Source organism: Carcharhinus amblyrhynchos, chromosome 4, assembly GCF_965287045.1.
Source record: "Carcharhinus amblyrhynchos chromosome 4, sCarAmb.v2.hapA, whole genome shotgun sequence".
Lineage (NCBI taxonomy): Eukaryota > Metazoa > Chordata > Chondrichthyes > Carcharhiniformes > Carcharhinidae > Carcharhinus > Carcharhinus amblyrhynchos.
Window position 1 is genome coordinate 45,433,151 of NC_137327.1, and position 22,149 is coordinate 45,455,299.

The 22,149-nt window shown below is 40.0% G+C and overlaps 1 protein-coding gene across 1 annotated transcript in view; it reads right to left on the reverse strand.

Moving 5' to 3' along the window:
* Positions 1 to 561: 561 nt before the first annotated feature.
* The window catches only part of LOC145341964 (glucose-fructose oxidoreductase domain-containing protein 2-like), a 51,943-nt gene continuing 30,355 nt past the window's right edge, over positions 562 to 22,149 (reverse strand). Inside the window, exon 3 of the mRNA XM_080187069.1 lies at positions 562 to 2,164. Within this exon, the coding sequence (XP_080043195.1) occupies positions 1,263 to 2,164 (902 nt within the window). The 3' untranslated portion in view covers positions 562 to 1,262. The remainder of the gene's footprint in view (positions 2,165 to 22,149) is intronic.

Consider the following 22,149-nt stretch of genomic DNA (forward strand, 5'->3'; position numbering starts at 1 on the left):
AATATTTCTCTTTCCCATGTAGAAAATATGTATCTTATGGGCTTGACTGGTGCTCAGCATTTGTTTTACCCCTAGTCCTATCAGTAGTCAGTTTCATGAACTAAACCTTTGTTTGAACAGAACAGTCAGTTTGTAAACATTGTACTGAAAAGAAAAATATCTTATTTTAATTGCTTAAATACTAAAGAATAATTGTATACTTTGAAATGATCACCAATATGAATAGTCAAAAAAATGATGTCTGACAATTGACCAGGTTAGTGTGCTCAGACATTTGGTTTGTATATACATAATGGCAGGACAGGGATGTAGAAACTGGCCCACATAAGGCACAACAGATAATTAGATACCTTCATTCTACACAGTTCATGTCATCACAGACAATTTTACTTTATTTACCAAATTTTATGCAAATCTGGTCATTTCAATAGCTTAAAGGCACAAGCACTTACTTACACAAAGCTGCTTATGATTTCTGTTTCCTATCTGAATAAGATGATTTGTTTGACTCACTTGTTCCTCTCTTAAAAAAGGTTATGGCGATCACATTGGGTTCCATGACATCACCGTCTCCAAAATCAGAATCAGTATTTATTCAAAGTTTGAAAACCACAGATTAAGAATTATCTGGCTTGTAACAAACTTCCAATTCACGAATAGAGTTAGATTTACCTTCACATTAAATATGTAATTTAACTTCAGGGAAGAGGGAAAATGTTTAGGATTGGGGCTTGGTTTCTTTTGAAATTTTAAATGAACAGGGCCAAAGACATGCAGCAATGTCAAACAGGAAAACGCCCAATTTATAGACAACCACAATTTTCAATTCTGCCTTACTATTGTTTCATCACTTAAATTTTTATGGATATACACTTCTGTTTTTCTGCCTATAGGTTTTGATTTTGTAATGCTGAATGTGTCATTTCCAAGGTGGCTTTAGGAATGACCAAGCACATATCATTTCAATACCTGTGGAGTTTTCATATTTTGCATATGAATTACTGTTAAACGGCAGCTTGCTGAAATAGTCAACAGAAAGACACACTGATCAAAATTTAGGATTTTCAGAACTCCAAAATGGAATAGGGTGGTTTAATTTACTTTTACACTTGGATACCTATAGCTTTGCATGGTGAAACTACTGAAATATAAACATTACCCTTAATGTACTTAAACTAAGTTGAAAATGTTTTGGTACCTTATAATTGATCCTAGTTTTAATTGAAATTGGGTTCTATTTTCGATAAAATGTGTCCACTCGACTACAGATTATTACGTTGCAAGGCATCACAAAGGTTCTGATTGGAATCTGGTTCTTCTGTTATCAGAGCAATAACTTCCCATTCCCCAGACCTGCTCGATCTCTTAATAGCATCCACAACACTTTGCATATAAAGGCCATCTTCAAAGGAAGCAGCCATTGAAACTGGCTTGTGTGCCCAGGTGCGCCGATCCTCTTGATCCTTAAAGGACTTGCTCAAGGCTTGCACCATGTAAATAATGCCTTTTAAATACATGAGAGGAATATCACTGAATGCTTTTTCTAGCAGCCCAGGTGTATTAATTGACATAGTATCAGCAAGCAGCAGCTCCTCCTTGAAGGAAGTGTTTTTTTGTCCGTACAAGTCTGTTCCTCGAGCAACCAAACGTCCCATGGATCCCACAACCATGACTTCGTGGATAAATGAGCCAGGCATATTAAAGTTAAGTGTAACAGTGCTACACACACCACCATTCATTAACAGCTGGAAGAAGCAGAAGTCATCACTCGTGACATGTCGGATTCCATGAATGTTATCATTTTGTTTCACAAAGGTTTTCAAGAGGCCATGGACCTTCTCAGCCCTCTTGTTGGTCAGATGAGTTAGTAGGTCTACTATATAGGTGCCCATTGTGTGAAGTCCACCCCCACCCATCAGTTCATCACAGATCCAGTTATACTTGTTACTGAGAAGACTGCCCCAATATACACGTACGTCACAGATCATTACATTACCAACATAGCCTTCTTCAATTAGTTGCTTCATCTTGACAAATGCTGGTAGAAACCGAAGCACGTTATCAACAATACTCATGAGTTTAGGATAGTAACGAGCTGCTTTCACCATTTTGAAGGCATCCCCTGAAGTAGCTGCTTTCTCACAGATCACATTCTTTCCAATACCTTTTATTTGAACAAGAAAGAAAATTAATCAAGTAAAATTAAACACTTCTATTCAGTTAACATAAATTTATTGCCCGAACAACTACAACAAGGAGGATTGAAACATGAAATTATAAAAATAATTCCAACACAAATTTCACAATTGATGTTTGAAATTATTTTGTCTATATGTGGTCAAAAAGGATACAGATCACACACAAAATAAACAAAACTAATGGAATACAGAGGCACATCACACTGTTTAGTCTTTCAAGTTTCCAGCAAATTATCAATGCAACTTGCTGATGCAGGTTTAGTCCCCACTATCCCGCCACCACTCAAAAATCAGACTGGTTTGAAAACGAAACATTCCTTTCCACCTAAGCAATGTGGAGTGGTACCTCATTCTATTTTGCTCAGCTCCCTATTCATTTTCCACACACCCTTAATACATTCTATGAAAGTAAATTGCTATACATTGCAAATACACTTTATCCCACTGAATTCAAATTTATAGGCCTACAAACAGCAGACAATCTTGTAATAAAGCATCAGTTTTTGATATTTAGTATGCAACTACTTTTTTTTTTACAGCTAGTACAGTAAGGCACAGTATGCTCAGAATAACTTGAAACACTTGCAGGCATTTTTCCTCAAATAAGTATTAAACTACTTTCACAATTGGTTTCCAAGTACACAGGATTCAAGGGCTAATACAAGGCACACTTGCAAAAATCAATGTCCCTTTCTTCAATAACCTTGAGCAGCAACTTAACTTAGGTCAGCAACTCAATGCCAATTGCAACTTGTTGCCAGACCAAATTCCTGTGCTAGCTTTGTGAGCTTGCAACTAAATTTTCCTCTGGCTCTGGTTTTACCAAATTCAAACAGATGTTGCTAGTAGGCATATTTACAAAAAATGGGTTAAAATGTCATTTAGGAACCAACAAAATAAGGAACAGCAGAAGCAGCACAAGAGAATTTCACATGTTTTCGACAGCAGTACTGGAATGGGCTTCATCTGGACAGATAACAGTTGTATACTTATCAGTTTCTCTCAGGACCTTGAGCTTAACACTTGCAGATTTAGGGAATGGTTGGTGACTGTGAGACAGTAATACAAGGAGCTAAAAACATGGAACAATAAAATAATTTATGTAAAGTGTTTTCATCCAAGTCACTAAACAGAAGTATTGTAAATTGTCCTTTGGTTATGCATTCTGTAGTTTTGAGATACAGGATTGCACGCATGTGAAGCGCAATTCCTTTGTATCTCATAAAAAACCTTTAGCTTAGAAAAAGCTAAAACTAGACTTAAAGATAGAACAGCAGTGGCAAATATTCAAAATGGAGTTCAGGAAAAATACATTCTGCTGAAAAAACAAGAAACTAACCATTCATGAAACACCATGGATGAATTGAGATCAAGTTGGAGAAAAAGGAATACACTAGGTACTGTACATAAACAGTATTGGAAAATGCTAAAAAGGAATATGTAAATATCAGAAAAGAGAGAAGTAAAAAGAAATTACAAAACTAAGTGAAGGTATGGTATTTTACAGCAACGTAAATAACCAAAATAATTAGCATAAGGAAAAGGCCAAAGAACCATGCAAAAGATAAACTCAGGTAATGATATTGAATAACAGAAGTAGTGAAAAGCTATTTTGCCTCACTATCCAACAAGAGGTTGGATTTAATGCAACCAGTTGTGGTAGGGATCCTGGTGGCCATGCCCACTCAGTCACAGGACAGTCCCTGAATCAGCCTTCTGACAGTGGAAAAACCTCTCCTGTTTAAGTCAGAGAGTGGAATGGGCTTTTGCGGGATTCCTGGCTGCTTGCATCAATATGCTTGTTAATGAACCATTATCTTCATGGCCACCGCAATTTAGTGATACCTCAGCGATCCTGCCAGCAGCCTCCCAAGGTGTGAAGTACCCCCCATTATCAGGTACTCTATAATGATCGATAGAGGGACCTAGCATCAAGAAGGGGAGGGTTCTCAGAAAGCCTGTGCTCCTACAAAACCCCACAACTTCACTCAGCTTTGGTTCAGTGTCCCATGACATTTCTGGTAGATGCACTGTTGCCAGTTGCCATTGTAGAAAGGCACTTCATCACTTGTTTTCCCCCCTCAACATTCACATGTAGGCATGCAATATCAAAAAAGGTAAATCTTCATGATAAAAAGGGAGGAGATAATTAAAAATTCTGAACCAAAACAGCATAAAACTCCCATCTGAACGAATTGCATTTATGCATTCTAAGAGAAGTTAAGGAAAAGATAGCTGAGGCACTATTAAATAAATGTGTAACAAATCATTACAGAAGGGAGTAGTGCCAGAGGACTGGCAGACAGCTAATGTCACTCCTATAATTGAAAAGAAAAATGGAACACGCTCTGGAAATTCTATGCCATTAATGGCCTTAATTTTACCATTGTAATGACAGCAAAGCTGTCATCACAACTTGTGAAGTCCGCATATGATCAATTAAATGTAGAAATCAATAGTTCTCTATTCTTCCGCAAGGTGCACTGATGAAGTCTCCACAGACACAAGTCATTTGAATCGACTTACTAGTCTCACTATATGAACATGTTGAATTATGTTAAAACCCTTTAAAAGGCTGGGCTCTGTTCAACGAGGTGTAACTGATTTTTTAACGGCAAACTTAAGCTCAAAATTATTGAACAATTTCTCTGGCTCTGAAAAACAAATGTTGAACTGATAGAATACTTCTTGATATGAACACAAGCAAATCTATTGGTTTTAAAAGTTTTTTTAAAGTTTACAATATTTCAGTTTCTACATTAATCTCATGTATGTCCCAATCTTTAATTTGCTGTCTTTAAAATGATTTAGAAACTGCTTTAATCATTACATTTTACTTTCTGGCTTGTTTCCGAGAATTCTTCAATCACCCACCCACTCTTACTATCCAGGCAATATGAAGTGCTATGGGTGCAATATGGGTGCTATTCTGGTTGGCAGTTGATGACTAGTGGAGTGCCACAGGGATCGGTGCTGGGGCCTCAACAGTTTACCATTTATATAGATGATCTGGAGGAGGGGGCTGAGTGTAGAGTGATGAAATTTGCTGATGACACGAAGATGAGTGAAAAAGCAAATTGTGTGGAGGGTGTGGAAAGGCTGCAGAGGGATCTGGATAGACTGAGCGAGTGGGCGAGGACCTGGCAGATGGAGTATAATGTTAGCAAGTGTGAGGTTATCCACTTTGGCAGAAATAATAGTAGGAGGGATTATTATTTAAAAGGCAAAAAGCTGCAGCATGCTACGGTGCAGAGGGACCTGGGGGTCCTTGTGCGTGAGTCGCAAAAACCCAGTCTGCAGGTGCAGCAGGTGATCAAGAAGGCAAATAGAATGTTGGCCTTTATAGCAAGGGGGATAGAATATAAAAGTAGGGAGATCTTGCTGCAACTGTACAGGGTACTGGTGAGGCCGCAGCTGGAGTACTGTGTGCAGTTTTGGTCGCCGCACTTGCGGACGGATATATTGGCCTTGGAGGGAGTGCAGAGGAGGCTCACTAGGCTGATACCGGAGATGAGGGGGTTGGACTATGAAGAGAGACTAAATAGACTAGGTCTGTACTTGTTGGAGTTTAGAAGGATGAGGGGGGATCTTATAGAGACGTATAAGATAATGAAGGGGATGGATAGGGTAGAGGTAGAGATTCTTCCTGCTTAGAAAGGATAGCAGGACTAGAGGGCACAGCCTCAAGGTACAAAAAGGGGGGGGGGGTGCACAGTTTAGATCAGAGTTGAGGAGGAACTTCTTCACTCAAAGGGTGGTGAATCTCTGGAATTCTCTGCCCGTTGAAGTGGTGGAGACTACCTCGCTAAATATATTTAAGTCACGGGTAGATAGGTTTTTGATAGACAAGGGAATTAAGGGTTATGGGGAGAAAGCGGGAAAGTGGAACTGATCCACTTCAGATAAGCCATGATCTTATTGAATGGCGGGACAGGCTCAAAGGGCTAGATGGCCTACTCCTGCACCTATTTCTTATGTTCTAAGTAACCAATTACAAGTCAAACTGCTGGCAATTGACTCTTTGATTGATTGCAGTGCGGTGGGGTAACTACGTGTCAATGCAAGTACGTCTGAGGTTTCCTGAAGTAGCTTCAGGGACTTTAATAATTATATACTGCACATTACTATGCTAGTTTATTGCAACATTGTTTTTGTTGGCATCTTGAGTTGTATTCATTTGCGAATATTAAAATTGAATCATATTGGAAAGAGTCTGGGAAGCATGGACTTAAGTACTAACACAATTAATCTTAACAGAGATAGAACACACAATCATAAGTAATCACATCCTCTAACACCAAGTCAGAATTTTCATCTTAAAACAAAACCGAAAACACATTTGCACAGATGGAAGCAAATTACATTCGTCCATGAGAGTTATTAGGCAGTTCCCACTTCACCACAAGAGAAAAAGCATTCTCTTACTGAGTGGAGGCTTAAACATCAGACTTGTTGTATAACTACAATGGGGTTTTTCTTATCCTGTTTCAGTGACCACCTATATTACTGGTTTATCTCCTTTTTTATCCTCTCTGTTGAATAAAAAAGTCATTTGGAAACAACAGTCTGAGTACTTTTCAAACATTAATATAGCCAATACAAGTCACTGATATTGGATCTTCACAATTCTACCAATACAAACCAACACTTCTTATGCATTAACAATTGCCAATAAATGCTGTAGAAATTTCTGAAGATTGCTTTGCAACTACATTGAAATTCTTCTTCATGTCCCTAGAGATTGATTCTATAATTAGAATTATGATCTAAAGCTTTGTACACCACTTTGTCCATTTATGAAATCACATTTGATGTGCACTTTTGTCCCACATAATTTTGTAGCCACAATATAAAATTCATAATTAAAGCATTCTACCTGGTAAACATCAACAGTTTGATGTGGGGGGCCCCACCCATCTCCTGAGGTCAAAATCTTGGTATCCTCAATTCTCTGTAGACAAGTCACTTTTCAATACACACCACTACACGTCTTTTATCACCTGTTATTTCAATCAAATATTATCTAAACACTTGGTAGATATCATTCTATTTTCTTCAGTACAAAAAAAGTCATCCTTCCACCTGCCATTATAAACAGAATTGAAAAGCTTAAAAGTTAAAAATGAGCTTCATTTCTCTCCAAAACCTGCCATCAACTTATGCTGCAAGTAAACACTTTGACGTGTATTGACACAAAAAGCAGAGAAGCACAAAGACTATAAATAACTTGGCTTCAAAAGCATCTATTGCAATGATAATGGGGCCTTAAAGAAAAACTTCTACAGTGCTACTTCTAAACACAGAAATAATATTGGAGAAAATCATATGAGAATATTATTTAAGTGGAAGGAGTCTGCAGAATGCAGTGGTACAGTGTATAGTATCCTTGTACATTAATTACAGAAAATTAGCATGCAGGTACAGCAAACAATTAGGAAGGCAAATTAAACTTTTATTGCAAGGGGAATGGAGTATAAAAGTAGGGAGGTTTGAGAAAGTAAAATATAAATAAAGGGCTAACTTAGAAACCATAGGTTAGCATGGCTTGACAGGGGTTAGAGAAGATAGCATGACTCGAATAAAATGAAGGCACACAAAGAATGGAATGCTCTAGAGAGAAAGCTACAACCACTTAAGTAATTTAACTATGGCTGTGATTGTATTCTGGTAAAGACCTACTGGCTGAACAAGCTCAGAAATCCACTGCATTGATGAATGTGATTAAATCTGCACAGAATTGAATATATTCATCTGTTTAGAGCTATATAAAAGACAGCTAATGTGATTATACCTATACAGACTTGAATATATTCATATGATCTGTAGAAAAGATGGCTGTAATAGAACACCTTTGAGCAGATCCTTCTGGTAACTCCCAATGGCCGCTGTAAGCACAAAATAAGTAATATCATAATTTGCTGCAAAGTAGGTTGTTCTTTAAAACATTTCTTTAACAGGCCATACTATAGACATATAGGGTACTGGTGAGGCCGCACCTGGAGTACTGTGCACAGTTTTTGTCCACTTACTTGAGGGTTATACTTGCATTGGAAATAGTTCAGAGAAGGTTCATTAGTTTGATTCCTGGGATGAATCAGTATTTTTGTGAAGAAGGGTTGAGCATTTTGTGCCTATATGCATTGGAGCTTCGAAGAATGAGAGGTGATCTGATTGAAACATATAAGAATTTGAGGGGACTTGACAGATTAGATGCTGGAGGATGTTTCCACTCAGGGGAATCTAAAACTAGGACAGACAGTTCAAAAATAAGGGATTGTCAATTTAAGACGGAGATGAGGAGGAATTTCTTTTCTGAGGGTTGTCAATCTTTGGCATTCACTTCCCCAAAGAGCAGTGGAAGCTAAGATCATTGTCTAACTCAGACTTGAAAATATTCAGACTTTTGATTGTCAAAGGAGTCCAGGGTTTTAGAGACAGGCAGGAAAGTGGAGTTAAGGCTGCAATTAAATCAGCTGTGATCTTCTCAAAAGGCAGAGCAAGTTCAATGGGCTGAAAGGCCAACTCCTCCTACTTTATGATTGATTAAATCATAACAATTTCATTTGATCAAAACTGAAAAAAACAATCTTATGATATCAGTACAGCCTTTTACAAAATTTGAACTCATAGTTGTTAATTGAAATGCTTATGTCACAAGATTTCATGTTTTAAACAAAACTTTTGCTATACAAGAATTAAACAAAGCAAGTATTACTAACAAAACACTATAATTTATAAACACATACTTTAAATTTGAAAAGTTCAACAGAACACTCCTTGTTCTGCTTTTATTTCCAACCAAGCATTCCCTATATCTTACAGGATCTTGAGGTTTCCTTTCCCATCTCCTGAGACAATACATAGGTGTGCCACAGCATGCAGGAATTTACTTTGACCCCCCTCAAGGAGAAAACTAGGTTATAACTGCGAACTTCTGTAGAAGCAGAAAGGGCACTATAACATCTGACAGGAAGCCAGTTTAACATTTAACAACAAGCCAGCTAACAGCAGCAGCCACTTTTAAAGTCTTACAGGCAAACTAGTGCAGTAAGCTTCATAAAGTCGATTTCAATATCTTTGCTGGATCAGGCAAAGATGCTTCCCAGACTGGGTCATCCTCTTGGTATTGTGTAGTAACAATAAGTTGGATTTGACTTATAGATTTGTTTAAGGTGGATGTTGGGAAATGGGGGTGTCTTACAGAGTTCATTGGCAGGAGGCGGCCATTCAGCCCATCAAGACTGCACCAACTACAATCCCATCCAGGCCCCATCCCATAACTCCTTGCATTTACCCTAACTAGTTTCCCTGACACTAAGGGTCAATTTAGCATGGCCAATCCACCTATCTTGATTTGATTTATTATTGTCACATATATTAACAAACAGTGAATAATATTGTTTCTTGCACGCTATAGAGACAAGTCATACCATTCATAGAGAAAGAAACGAGAGTGCAGAATGTGATGTTACAGTCATAGCTAGGGTGTAGAGAAAGATCAACTTAATGTAAAGTAAGTCCATTCAAAAGTCAGCAGGGAAGAAGCTGCTCTTAAGTCAGTTGGTACGTGACCTTAGACTTTTGTATCTTTTTCCCAATGGAAGAAGGCGGAAGATAGAATGTCTGGGGTGCGTGGGGTTCTTAATTATACTGGCTGTTTTGCCGAGGCAGCGGGAAGTGTAGACAGAGTCGATGGATGGGAGGCTGGTTTGTGTGAAGGACTGGGCTACATTCATGATTTTTTTGTAGTTCCTTGTGGTCTTCAGCAGAGCAGGAGCCATAGCAAGCTGTGATACAGCAAGAATTCTTTCTATGGTGCATCTGTAAAAGTTGATGAAAGTTGTAGTTGACATGCCAAATTTCCTCCTCCTTCTGAGAAAGTAGAGGAGTTGGTGGGCTTTCTTAACTATAGCGTCGGCATGGGGGGACCAGGACAGATTGTTGGTGATCTAGACACCTATAAACTGGAAGCTCTCAACCCTTTGTACTTCATCCCCATTGGTGTAGACGAGCATGTTCTCCCTTATGCTTCCTGAAGTTGATGACAATCTCCTTCATTTTGTTGACGTTGAGGGAGAGATTATTGTTGCCACACCAGTTCACCAGATTCTCTATCTCATTCCTTACTGACTCATCTTGTTTGAGATCCGACCCACTACAATGGTGTCGTCAGCAAACTTGAAAATTGAATTGGAGGGGAATTTGGCCACACAGTCAAAAGGTGTGTAAGGAGTATAGTAGGGGGCTGAGAACACAGCTTTGAGGGGCACCAGTGTTGAGGATGATCATGGAGGAGGTATTGTTGCCTATCTTTACTGATTGTGGTCTATGGATTAGGAAGTTCAGGATCCAGTCATAGAGGGAGGTGCCAAGGCCCAGGCCACGGAGTTTGGAGATGAGTTTTGTCGGAATAATAGTATCGAAGGCTGAGCTGTAGTCAATAAATCTGACATAGGTGTCCTTGTTATCTAGGTGTTCCAGAGTTGAGTGCAGGGCCAGGAAGATGGCATCTGCTGTAGATTTGTTGTGGCGATAGGCAAACTGTAATAGATGCAGGAGGTTGGAACTGATTCATGCCATGACTAGCCTTTCAAAGCACTTCATAATGATGGATGCAAGAGCCAGCGGCTGACAGTTATTAAGGCAAACTACTTGGTTTTTCTTCGATGACGAGACGATGGCTATCTTCTTGAGGCAGATAGGGACTTCAGATTGTTGTAAAGAGAAATTGAAGATGTCTATCAATACCCCTGTCAGCTGATTCGTGCAGGATCTGAGTGCTTGTCCGGGTACCCCATCCAGGCCAGTTGCTTTCCATGGGTTGACCTTCGAGAAGGCTGCTCTGACATCTGCAATAGTGACCCTAAATACAGGTTCATCCAGGGCTTCTAGAATGGAGGACATGCTCTCGCTGACCTCTTGCTCAAAATGGGCATAGAATGCAATAAGCTTATCAGGGAGGGGTGCGCTGGAGCCAGCAATTTTACATGCCTTCATTTTTGGACTGTGGGAGGAAACTGGAGCCCCCAGAGAAACCCACACAGACAAGGGGAGAATCTGCAAACTCCACACAAACAGACCCATGCCAGGAATCAAATCCGAGTCCCAGGCACTGTGAGGCACTAGTGCTATCCACTGTGCCATCATGCCATCCAGAGTTGGGCCCTTCAGCCAGACATAGGAAGAGCATCTGAGTTCAGATATCACAGATATAGTTGGGAACAAGCAGTAATTTCAGATAAAGCGATGTGCATGCCTTCAATTCATTCTAGGGAACAATATAACAAGATCACAGATGGTGCTGATGCCCACTAGTCAAACAGCTAGTAGCAAATTCAGCCAGAGATTAGATATCAGACAATCCTGGGGTATTTTCGGGATAGCATAGTGACACAGTCACAGATTTATCAACTGACAAATGTGGGAGGAGTTGCGAGCCCAGGATGAGGCGAGTGAAATCAGATTATTGGATACTACCTTTAGTACACTGAATGAGAATGAGACAGACACAGAGAATGAGACCGTTGTGTTCAATTCAAAGGTTGGCTGAATTGCAGCAGAGGGATTCAAAATTAAGTCTATCAGATAGCGTATTCAGCATTGGAAGCCCAATGCATTCAAGTATTACAATACACAGGAGAACATATTAATGAAAAAATGGCAATTGCCACGTCAGGGCAAAGGACAAATGGATAGAAGTACACCAAATTGTACTATCTTCTGAGTATAGGAAAGAAATTCTGATGATAGATCTAGTGAATCCATTAAGGGAACATCTCAAAATAAAGAAAACTCAAACCAAAATTCAGAGTTTTATTGGCCCAGATTACACACAGATTTAGTCACTTTTTGTTGAACCTTTCATCCCTATCAGGCAACAGAGAAACCACAAGCAATAATCAAACCCTCACCACTGCTCTCTATCCCTCTGTTTGAAGAACATTTTAGCAGGGTTCTAATCGACTGCCATTGCATAGGCCCCTGCAATATATGCAGATATTTGCTCATTATAGCAGATACACCCATCCGATTCCCTGAAGCCATACCCTTTAGAACCATTACAGCTAGGATAGTTGAGGAGCTAACCAAATTCTATACTAAATGTATGTCAGGACTATCCAAAAAGGCCATGAATAGCCTGGAGATCAAACAGTATAAATCAGCTTATCACCCAGAGTCCCAGGGAACACTACTGAGGTGGCACCAGACTTTGAAAACCACGATGAGAGTTTATAACCAAGACTACCCTCATGATTGGGAGAAATTTTTATTATTTGCGATTAGGCATGTATCAAAGCAGCCCTTTTGAATTGGTCTATGGGCATGGTGTCAGTAATTGATTTGGGAAAAGTCAGAGAAGACCGTTTTAGACTATGTCTCAAATTTCAGGGAATGACGTGGTAAAGAAATTCTGGGTTTGAGGAGATGAGAACAAGCATGAAGTCTTGTGAGCAATAAAGTAGGGGGAAGGCGAGAGGTCAAAATTGTGACAATAATTCATTTGGGCAATGGAGTACTGGAGAAGTTAAACCAGTGGTTAAGCCATCTCCCAGATAAGAGCTAGAGCAAGCTGAGACTTACTGCAATTCCATAAAGGTATTTGTGGGAATGAACTAGATAGAACAAGGTCAGTGATGCATGATGTAGATGTGGGGGACACTGTTCCCATCAAACAACATCCATATAAGTTGAATCCTGTGAAGTTATTGCAGGTACAGAAGGAAATTGAGTCTAGTCCAGAATAACATTACTGAATTGAGTTCTAGTGATTGGAGATCCCCTATCATCATGGTACCCAAATCAGGTGGAACCCTGGCACTATGCTTGGATTACAGATGGGTAAATGTCATTTCTAAGATAGGTTTGCTTCCCATTCCACAGTTGGAAGACTTAATCAAAAGCGTTGGATGGTCAAGATTCAACACCAAAATTTGATTTGACTATTTATTACTGCCAAAGTGAAAAGTATTATTTCTTGCGCACTATACAAAGCGTACGAAACATCGAGAAGGAAAAGAGAGGGTGCAGAATGTAGTCTTACAGTCATAGCTAAGGTGTAGAGAAACATCAAATTAATGTGAAGTAGGTCCATTCAAAGTCTGATGGCAGCAGGGAAGAAGCTGTTCTTGAGTCAGTGACCTCAGACTTCTGTATCTTTTCCCCAGTGGAAGAAGGTAGAAGAGAGCCTGTCTGGAGTGCATGGGGTCCTTGATTATGCTGGTTGCTTTGTCGATGCAGTGAGAAATGTAGACAGAGTCAATGGATGGGAGGCTAGTTTACATGATGAACTGAACTTCATTCATGACCCTTTGTAGTTTCTTGCAGTCTTGGACAGAGCAGGTGCCATACATACCAAGCTGTGATACAACCAGAAAGAATATTTTCTATGGTGCATCTGTAAATGTTGGTGAGAGTCGTAGCAGACATGCTAAATTTCCTTAGCCTCCTGAGTGAGTAGAGGCATTGGAGGTCTTTTTCAAATATAGCGCCAGTGTGGAAGGGCTAGGACATGTTGTTGGTGACCTGGTTACCTAGAAACTTGAAGGTCTGGACCATTTCCAGTTCAGGAAGCCTAATGGTTAGCACTGCTGCCTCACAGTGCCAGGGACCCGGGTTCAATTCCCGGCTTGGGTCACTGTATGAAGTTTGCAGATTCTCCTTGTGTCTGTGTGGGTTTCCTCCTGGTGCTCTAGTTTCTTCCCACAGTCCAAAGATGTGCGGCTTAGGTGGATTGGCCATGCTAAATTGCTCCTTAGTGTCAGGGGTTAGCTGGGGTAAATGAAGATAGGGATTGGGTGGGAATACGTTCAATGCAGACTCAATGGGCTGAATGGCCTCCTTCTGCACTGCAGGGTTCAAGGATCTCCTTTTTGCTGACATTGAAGGAGAGATTATTGAATTATTGAAAATAGACTTGCTCAATGCCTGGTCCAGCAAAGATATTTAAACTGCCTTATCAAAAATTTCTACACCAGCTATAAGACTTAAAAATGGCTTCTGCTGTTAGCTGACTTGTTTTTATATGTTAAACTGGCCTTCCTGCTTCTACAAGAGTTGGCCTGATTCTGCCTTTGATGCTGCCTACCCTATATTTGGCAGTCTGTCTCTCTCACATTCCTTGCCACTGAGAATAACACCTATATGCCTCTACTGATCTCTTAGTCATCTAGTTAACTGCTTCCTGATGATAAGGTTATTTACATTTGATATTATCTAGACATCTGCTAATCTTGTTACTGGGAAAAGGATGCATCTCATGATCCCTATTGATGTTGGCTCCTGCTGTCGCCAGTCATATTCTTTCCCGTTGCTGGGCGGATTACATCCTATTTGTCCCTTTATCAATTCTAGGTCCTGCTGTTAAGGCAAATCCATGACACTATGGGTAAGTTTAATGAAAGATTCAGCGAGCAACTGTACCTCCAATCATAGACAATTTCTCTCCCACATTTGCTAGGTGCCCAAAGTGCTAAGCAGTAGATTTAAAGAATTTTGGACAAGCGTATTATAAATAAACATAAAACACATTTTGATTTGCAATTATTTTAAGGTTTGTTTACCAGCTTCTCAAACCAGATATTTTCATTTAGTTATCACCCAGGTCATACACTACATGAAAGAAAACTCCCCCCTTCCTATCCCCATGGCAACATGGTTTGCTAATATAGGGAGTTATCTCTAATTCCCAAATCTTCCCTTTGTTCTGGGAAACCATATGAATAACTTAAAGCCCTGAGACAACTATAGACATCCAGGACTGGTTTGTACATACTGTTTGTACATACCCCCTTTTGAAGGGGGCTCGTAAAATGCAGCACATGACCTTTACACCTCTTTCCTGTTTGGTTCAACTTGTCTCCCATTTTACCGGGTGTGGGGAAGGCGTCAAACAACCCATCCACCCATGGGCCTACTAAAGGGGTTCTGTTCAACAACCATTCGTATGAACTAAAGTTTGTCTGTGCACTAGGCCAAACGCTCTACTGCAATTCAAAAGTGGCAGATGCATTTCTTCCCACATATTGCCAATGAAACATGATTTTCACTGAAGAGTTCCATCTAAGATAAAATAGCCAAGTGTCAAGGTTACATGGTTCGGCAAGAGCTATGGTAGAAAACTGGCATTGTATGAAACCAGCCTGTAAGCAACACTGCAGCTGTAACTCCCCCATCCTATCTATTGTGGTTTATTTCAGCTGTAAAAGAAAGTACTTGAACAGATTACTGCAGATTTAAAATTCAGAAAAGGTATACTAAAAACAATACATGAAAAGTATTCCTTTTTTGACTGCATATAAAACATTAATATTTGTGGCGCATTTTATGAGTTTAAAAGATTCACCGCCGAACAGTGTTACTAATCATTCAGTGCAATATTTAAAAACAAATTTGGAAAGTTTGAGCCCTCTCTGCAAAATGGAAAAGAAAGTTTCACAAGCAGTTAAAAAAACAATAAAACAAAGTTTCAATTCAAATCAGTTTTTGTCACATTCCAAAAGAAACTTACAAATGTATAGTCCTCAATTACGTACATATTGTCCAAGATTGCTTTCACAAAGCACTAAAGGCTTAGAAGGAATTTCAAAACATAAGTCTGAACCCTCAATTTTGAAATGGGAAGGATGTTGCCACACCATAATCCTGATCCAAATCACTCCAGCTAAACTAAAAACTAAATAATAATAAAAACACTACCGAGAGAAGAATCACTCCATTACTCGAGACACTGAAATTCATAGTTAATTTTATCCCCTGCACTGTAATCCATTCTTTTGAAAAGATCACTGGAGTTACATTACAAATAACAATGCTTTGGCTGGATATCAATAAGTGCAAGACAGCCACACACCATCCTACTGGTTGATCAAACTGACAGCTCATGAAGTTAAACAATTTGCTAATGTAGACCATTTTGGGGAAAAATTGTCTTTCAAAAGTATTAAAAACTCTCCTAGTGCTTCTTTCTCTTGCTCATTTCAACTTATCCTATTGTATTGTACAGTGCTCTGAATTACTGAGAAGACTGGAAATTTGTATTGATTCCAGTAGGATGCAATTTTTATTTTAACGAAAGGAATGAGATAGTGAAGACCAGGTGGTATTATTCCTCAACTATTAATCCAGAAGCTCAGCTAATGTTCTGGGGACCAAGGCTCAAATTGTGCCATGGCAGATAGTGGAATCTGAAGTTTGAATTGAGTAAAAAAAAATTTGGAATTAAGGATCTACTGATGGCCATGAAACCAATGTCAATTGTCAGAAAAACTCATCTGGTTCACTAATGTCCTTTAGGGAAGGAATCCTGTTGTCCTTACCTGCTCTTGCCTGTGGCTCCAGAGCCGTAGCAATGTGATTGACTCACAAATGCCCCTCTGAAATGGCCGAGTCAAAGGCAACTAGGGATGGGCAATAAATGCTGCCAGCCAGCGATGCTCACATCCCACAACTGAATAAAAAAAAAGATAGCCCTTCAATAAAAGACAATAACTAAAAGTTCTCTATTTATACTTTTCAATCATTAAGAGAAAGTAAGGTACTGTATTCCCTCCTGCTTCAAACTGCAGTCTGAAGGATTGCTCAAAATGTAGTCCTATAAATTACAAATATACCTATCTAGAGTATACTTCTGTAAAACAAGTGATACAAGTTGGAGAATCTAGAAGCTCAATAGTCAGTGGATTGGCAATGAGCATTTTTATTTTGATTATATGTTTAAAAAACATAAATATAGAGGCATTTAAAGGGAAGCCAGATACATAAGTATGAAAGAAAAAGGAATAGAAGGGTTACATAAAGTTCATGTAGAGACAATACATCCACAAAAACCAGGTGAGCCAAATAGTCCCTTTCCTCATTGTAAATTCTGTGCAATTCTACATAATTTAGAAAAAATTTTGAGTACATTAGAAAAACATGAGTAACAAATGACATCCTGTGTGTCTGTGATCATGGCAAACAATCCTCCTTATCCATCTCAATTCATTCACAACAGTTGACCATGTCACCCTCCTCCAACATCTCACCTCCCCTTTTCATCATGCTCGGTGAGACTAAAGTTGCCCAATTCTATTCTTATCTATCAAGTCACAGCAGATAATCACCAGCAGTGGATTCTTTTCCAACCTAGTTACCTGTGGAAACCCCGGTATTCTATCCTTGACCCATTTCTATTTCTAATCTACATGCTGCTTCTTGGCAGTAACATCTGAAAACATGTCACGTTCATCACGTATGACAATGACACCTAGTTACACATCACCACCCTTCTGCTGTCTCCGAACTGTCACACTCATCAAGAAATTGTTCCTCATCCTAGTCTTAAATGGTCTACCCCATACACCTGATGCATGGTGGCACAATGGTTACAACCTGGGTTCGACTCCCGGCTTGGGTCACTGCCTGTGTGGAGTATGCACACTCTCCCCATGTCTGCGTGGGTTTCCTCCAGATGCTCTGGTTTTCTCCCACAGTCCGAAAGATGTGCTGGTTGGGTGCATTGGCCATGGTAAAATCTTCTTCAGTATACCCGAACAGGTGCTGGAGTATGACGACAAGGGGATTTCCACAGTAACTTCATTGCAGTGTGAATGTAAGCCTACTCGTGACACTAATAAACAAATGGTGTCTCCGGGTTTTAGATTTCCCAACCAGGGAAAAAATCCTCCCTGCACGTAGCCTGTCCAGCCCTGTTAGAGTTTATAAGTTTCAATCAATTTCCTCTTATCCTTATAAACACTAGTGAATATAGGCCCAGTGAAACCAATCTCTTCTCGGACAGTCCTGCCAACTCTGGTACCAGCCTAGTGAACCTCTGCTGCATTCCCTCTATGGCAAGTATATCCTTTCTTAGATAGGGAGACCAAAACTGCATGCAATACTCCAGATGTGCTCTCACCAAGGCCCTGTACAACTACAGTAAGACACCCCTACTTCTGAACTCAAATCCTCTTGAAATGAAGGTCAACATTTCATTTGCCTTCCTAATTGCTTGCTACACCTGACTCTCCCCTTTCATTAACTGATGCACAGGGACACCCAGATCCCTTTGTACATCCACACTTTCCAATATATCATTTAAATAATACCTTCCCTTGTTGGTTTGCACACCAATATGTATAACTTCATATTTAGCCGTGTTGTACTGCATCTGCTATGCGTTTGCCCACTCACTCAACTTGAAGCCTCCCTGCATCCTCCTCACAACTCCATCCAGTTTTGTGTCGTCAGCAAACCTGGACCCAAAGCACTGATCACTGTGTTACTCCACTAGTCACTGCCTGCCCCTCAGGAAAAGGTCCATATACTCCCACTCTATTTCCTGCCTGTCAATCAATTCTTGATTCATGCCAATACATTACTGCTATGAGGGACCTTATCAAAAGCCTTTGAAAATCCAAATACGCCATATCCACCGGTTCTCGCTTATCAATTCTACTAGTTACATTCTCAAAAAACTCCAGTAGACTTGTTAAGCATGATTTCCCATTCATAAACGCACTTTGGCTTTGTCCAATCCTGTTAATACTTTCCAAATGTACTGCTATCATGTCTTTTATAAGAGAATCTAGCATCCTCCCCACTTCTGATGTCAGGCTAACTGGTCTGTAATTCTCCTTTTCTCTCCCGCGTTTCATTTTTTAAAAATTATTTCATTGAAGATTTTCTGTTTTACCAAGAAACAAAACGAACCCCCAAAATCTAGTACAGCACAGAATAATCATCATTCCACACATACACATAAATACAGAAGAGACAGGCAAATATCTTTACAATTGGTTTGGATTATGAATTACAATTCGTTGTGATTGGCACCTCCCTTTGCACAGATAATGAAAGGATATTTGATCTGATTTATTGTCACATATTAGCATACATGAAAAGTATTATTTCTTGCCTGCTATATAGACAAAGCATAACGTCCATTGGGAAGGAAATGAGAGTGCAGAATGCAGTATTACAATCATAGTTGGGGTGTAGAAAAAGATCAACTTAATGTAAAGTAGGTCCATTCAAACGTCTGACAGCAGCAGGGAAGAAGCTGTTCTTCAGTTGGTTGGTACATGACCTCAGACTTTTGTATCTTTTTCCTGAAGGAAGAAGGTGGGAGAGAGAATGTCTGCAGGGTCCTTAATTATGCTGGCCTGTTTGCTGAGGCAGTGGGAAGTGTAGACACAGTCAATGGATAGGAAGCTGGTTTGTATGATGGACTGGGCTGCATTCATGACCTTTTGTAGTTTTTTGTGGTTTTGGGCAGAGCAGGAGCCATACCAAGCTGTGATACAACCAGAAAGAATGCTTTCTATGGTGCATGTGTAAAAATTGGTGAAAGTTGTAGGTGGCACGCCAAATTTCTTTAGTCTGAGGAAGTAAAGGCGTGGGTGGGCTCTCTTAACTATAGTGTTGGCATGGAGGGACGAGGGCAGGTAGTTGGTGATCTGGACACCTAAAAACTTGAAGCTCTCTGCCCTTTCTATTCATCCCCATTGATGTAGACATGGGCACGTTCTCCTCTACGCTTCCTGAAGTTGATGACAATCTCCTTTGTGTTGTTGACATTGAAGGAGAGATTATTGATGCCGCACCAGTTCACCAGATTCTCTAACTCAGTCCTGTACTCTCTTCATTATTAGAGATCTGTCCCATTACGGTACTGTCATCAGCAAACTTGAAAATCGAATTGGAGGGAAATCTGGCCACACCACTCATGGGTGTATAAGGAGGAAGTAGGGGGGATATTTCGCAGAGTGTGGGATAACTGGATAAAGCCATGAGCACAGGGCACAATGGTGCACACCCTTGCCCACAGGATAACACATTACACAGGGTGAGGGTGCCCCTGTGGGGTTTAATACCCCACAGGGGCTCCTGGGAAACAGATAAAACAGGTATCTAAACTCACCCTCAAGCCCCACAGTTAACAAGATACCTTCCAGCAGGAGTATAATCTACACACCTTCCAAATACAAATTTTCAAAATTGGTGCTACCTTTGCCCATACTGCCCAAGAAATTAGGAGATATTAAGACAGATAAAAGAGTCAGTAAACCAAGGGTTCTCACACCATCCTTTGGCTCACAATAAAACCAGCATCACTCATCTACATTCACACTGGAGGTGCTGCTCAAACCCCATCATCAGCTGGACCCATCTTCCACCAAGGAGACCCCAACAAGAGGGAGAATCAAATGTTAAGACATCCACAAATGGCATACATCAGAAGGTAAAATCCTCCTCCTCCCGACAGGATGAGGGAAATCCCGTCAGACAAACTATAACTGTGGGAGCCTATATCAGTTCTCCCTCCCTTTTCAAATTGTGGGGTTACATTTGCCACCCTTCAATCTACAATCTATAGAATTTGAGAACGTGTGCGGGTTAGGTGCATTGGCTATACTAAATTGCCCCTTAGTGTTCCAGAACGCATAGGTTAGCGGATTAGCGGGGTATATGTGTGGAGTTATGTGGAGTTATGGGGATAGGGCCTGGGTAGGATTGTTGTTAGTGCAGACTCGATGGCCTCTTTCTGCACCGTAGGGATTCTATGAAGATGACCATCAAAGCATCCAATATTTCAGGGTTGTTTCCTTTACTAGTATGGGATGTAGATTATCAGGCCCTGGTGATTCATCAGCCTTGTAGTCTTACAGAGGCATGTCTGCCATCACCAATTACACTTTATTTACAATGTATTCTGAACACCGTTCAGCAGCTACAAAGTGTAGGTCAGCCCACAGTCTTTTGACCACCTGCCTGAATGGAGCCAGCTGGTTTTAAACCCCGCCCCACTGCTGCTCCTTCTCCAGTCGTCTAATTGGGGGGCGGGGGGGGGGGGGGGCTTGTATTCTACAAGGCCCCTGGGGAGACCTACTGGCGATACCTGTGGGCATCATAGAAAACACCATTAAGCTCCTCAGCACCATTTTCTTGCTAATACTAATTTCTTTCAATTTTGCTCTCTCACTAGACCCTTGGTTCCCGAACATTTCTAGGAGGTTATCTGCATCCTCTTTTGTGGAAGGAGAAGCAAAGTATGTGCTCACTTCTTCTGCCAGTTCTTTGTTCCCCAATATAATTTCCCTGGCTTCTAACTGTAAGGGACCTACATTTGTTTTTACTAATCTTTTTCTCTTCACATGTTTATAGAAGCTTGTGAAAGCAATCCATAGCAAAACCAATCTAATCACCATCATATTGACATATACAACACATCCTTTTATTGACATAAGAAATGATAAGAATGATATATAAAATCTCAGTCTGCTGAGATCTTCATAAAGTAATTCAGGCAAAACTAAATACATGACACATGCTATAACAGCCTTTTAAAACACTGGTTCAGTATTAAACCTTCAAACAGTTGTACTGATACTTATAGTATTTTTTGTTTGAATCGCTGTACTTTGATTAATGTTCCGATAATATGACTTGAACATTATTTATCACAAATAATTATTTTCTGACTGGTTCTTTCAAAGCACGAGGGATTATTTCCAAAAAGGATGGCACATCAATTTATTCCCAGTATTCTTCCAATAGATACAACAGAGGTTTCAATAGTAAATCCTGTATTATTTTAGTGCAATATACAAGTTTGCTCCAAAATATATTTAATTTTCTTTGCAGCTATGCACCACAAACAAATCTATAATTCCAGAATGATTTTGTTTAATAATTGAGATTGACAGATGGAAGAACCTGAGCTGTGACATTAGTGAATTATTCGGAGGAGAAAAAATGGGCTGCATTATTCTGATACTGAAACCAGGAGTTCTGCAGTCAGTTCAGGTGGGGCCCGAAAAGAACTGGGGTCAAAGGAGTCAGAGTTGGGGTCAAGAAGAGTCGGAAGGGTGGGGACCCAAGAACAGCTGGGGCCACAAGAGCCCAAAGGGAGGGTGAATGGGTGAGGGAGAGAGAAAAATGTATGTGTGAGCGTGCATGCAATACGCATAAG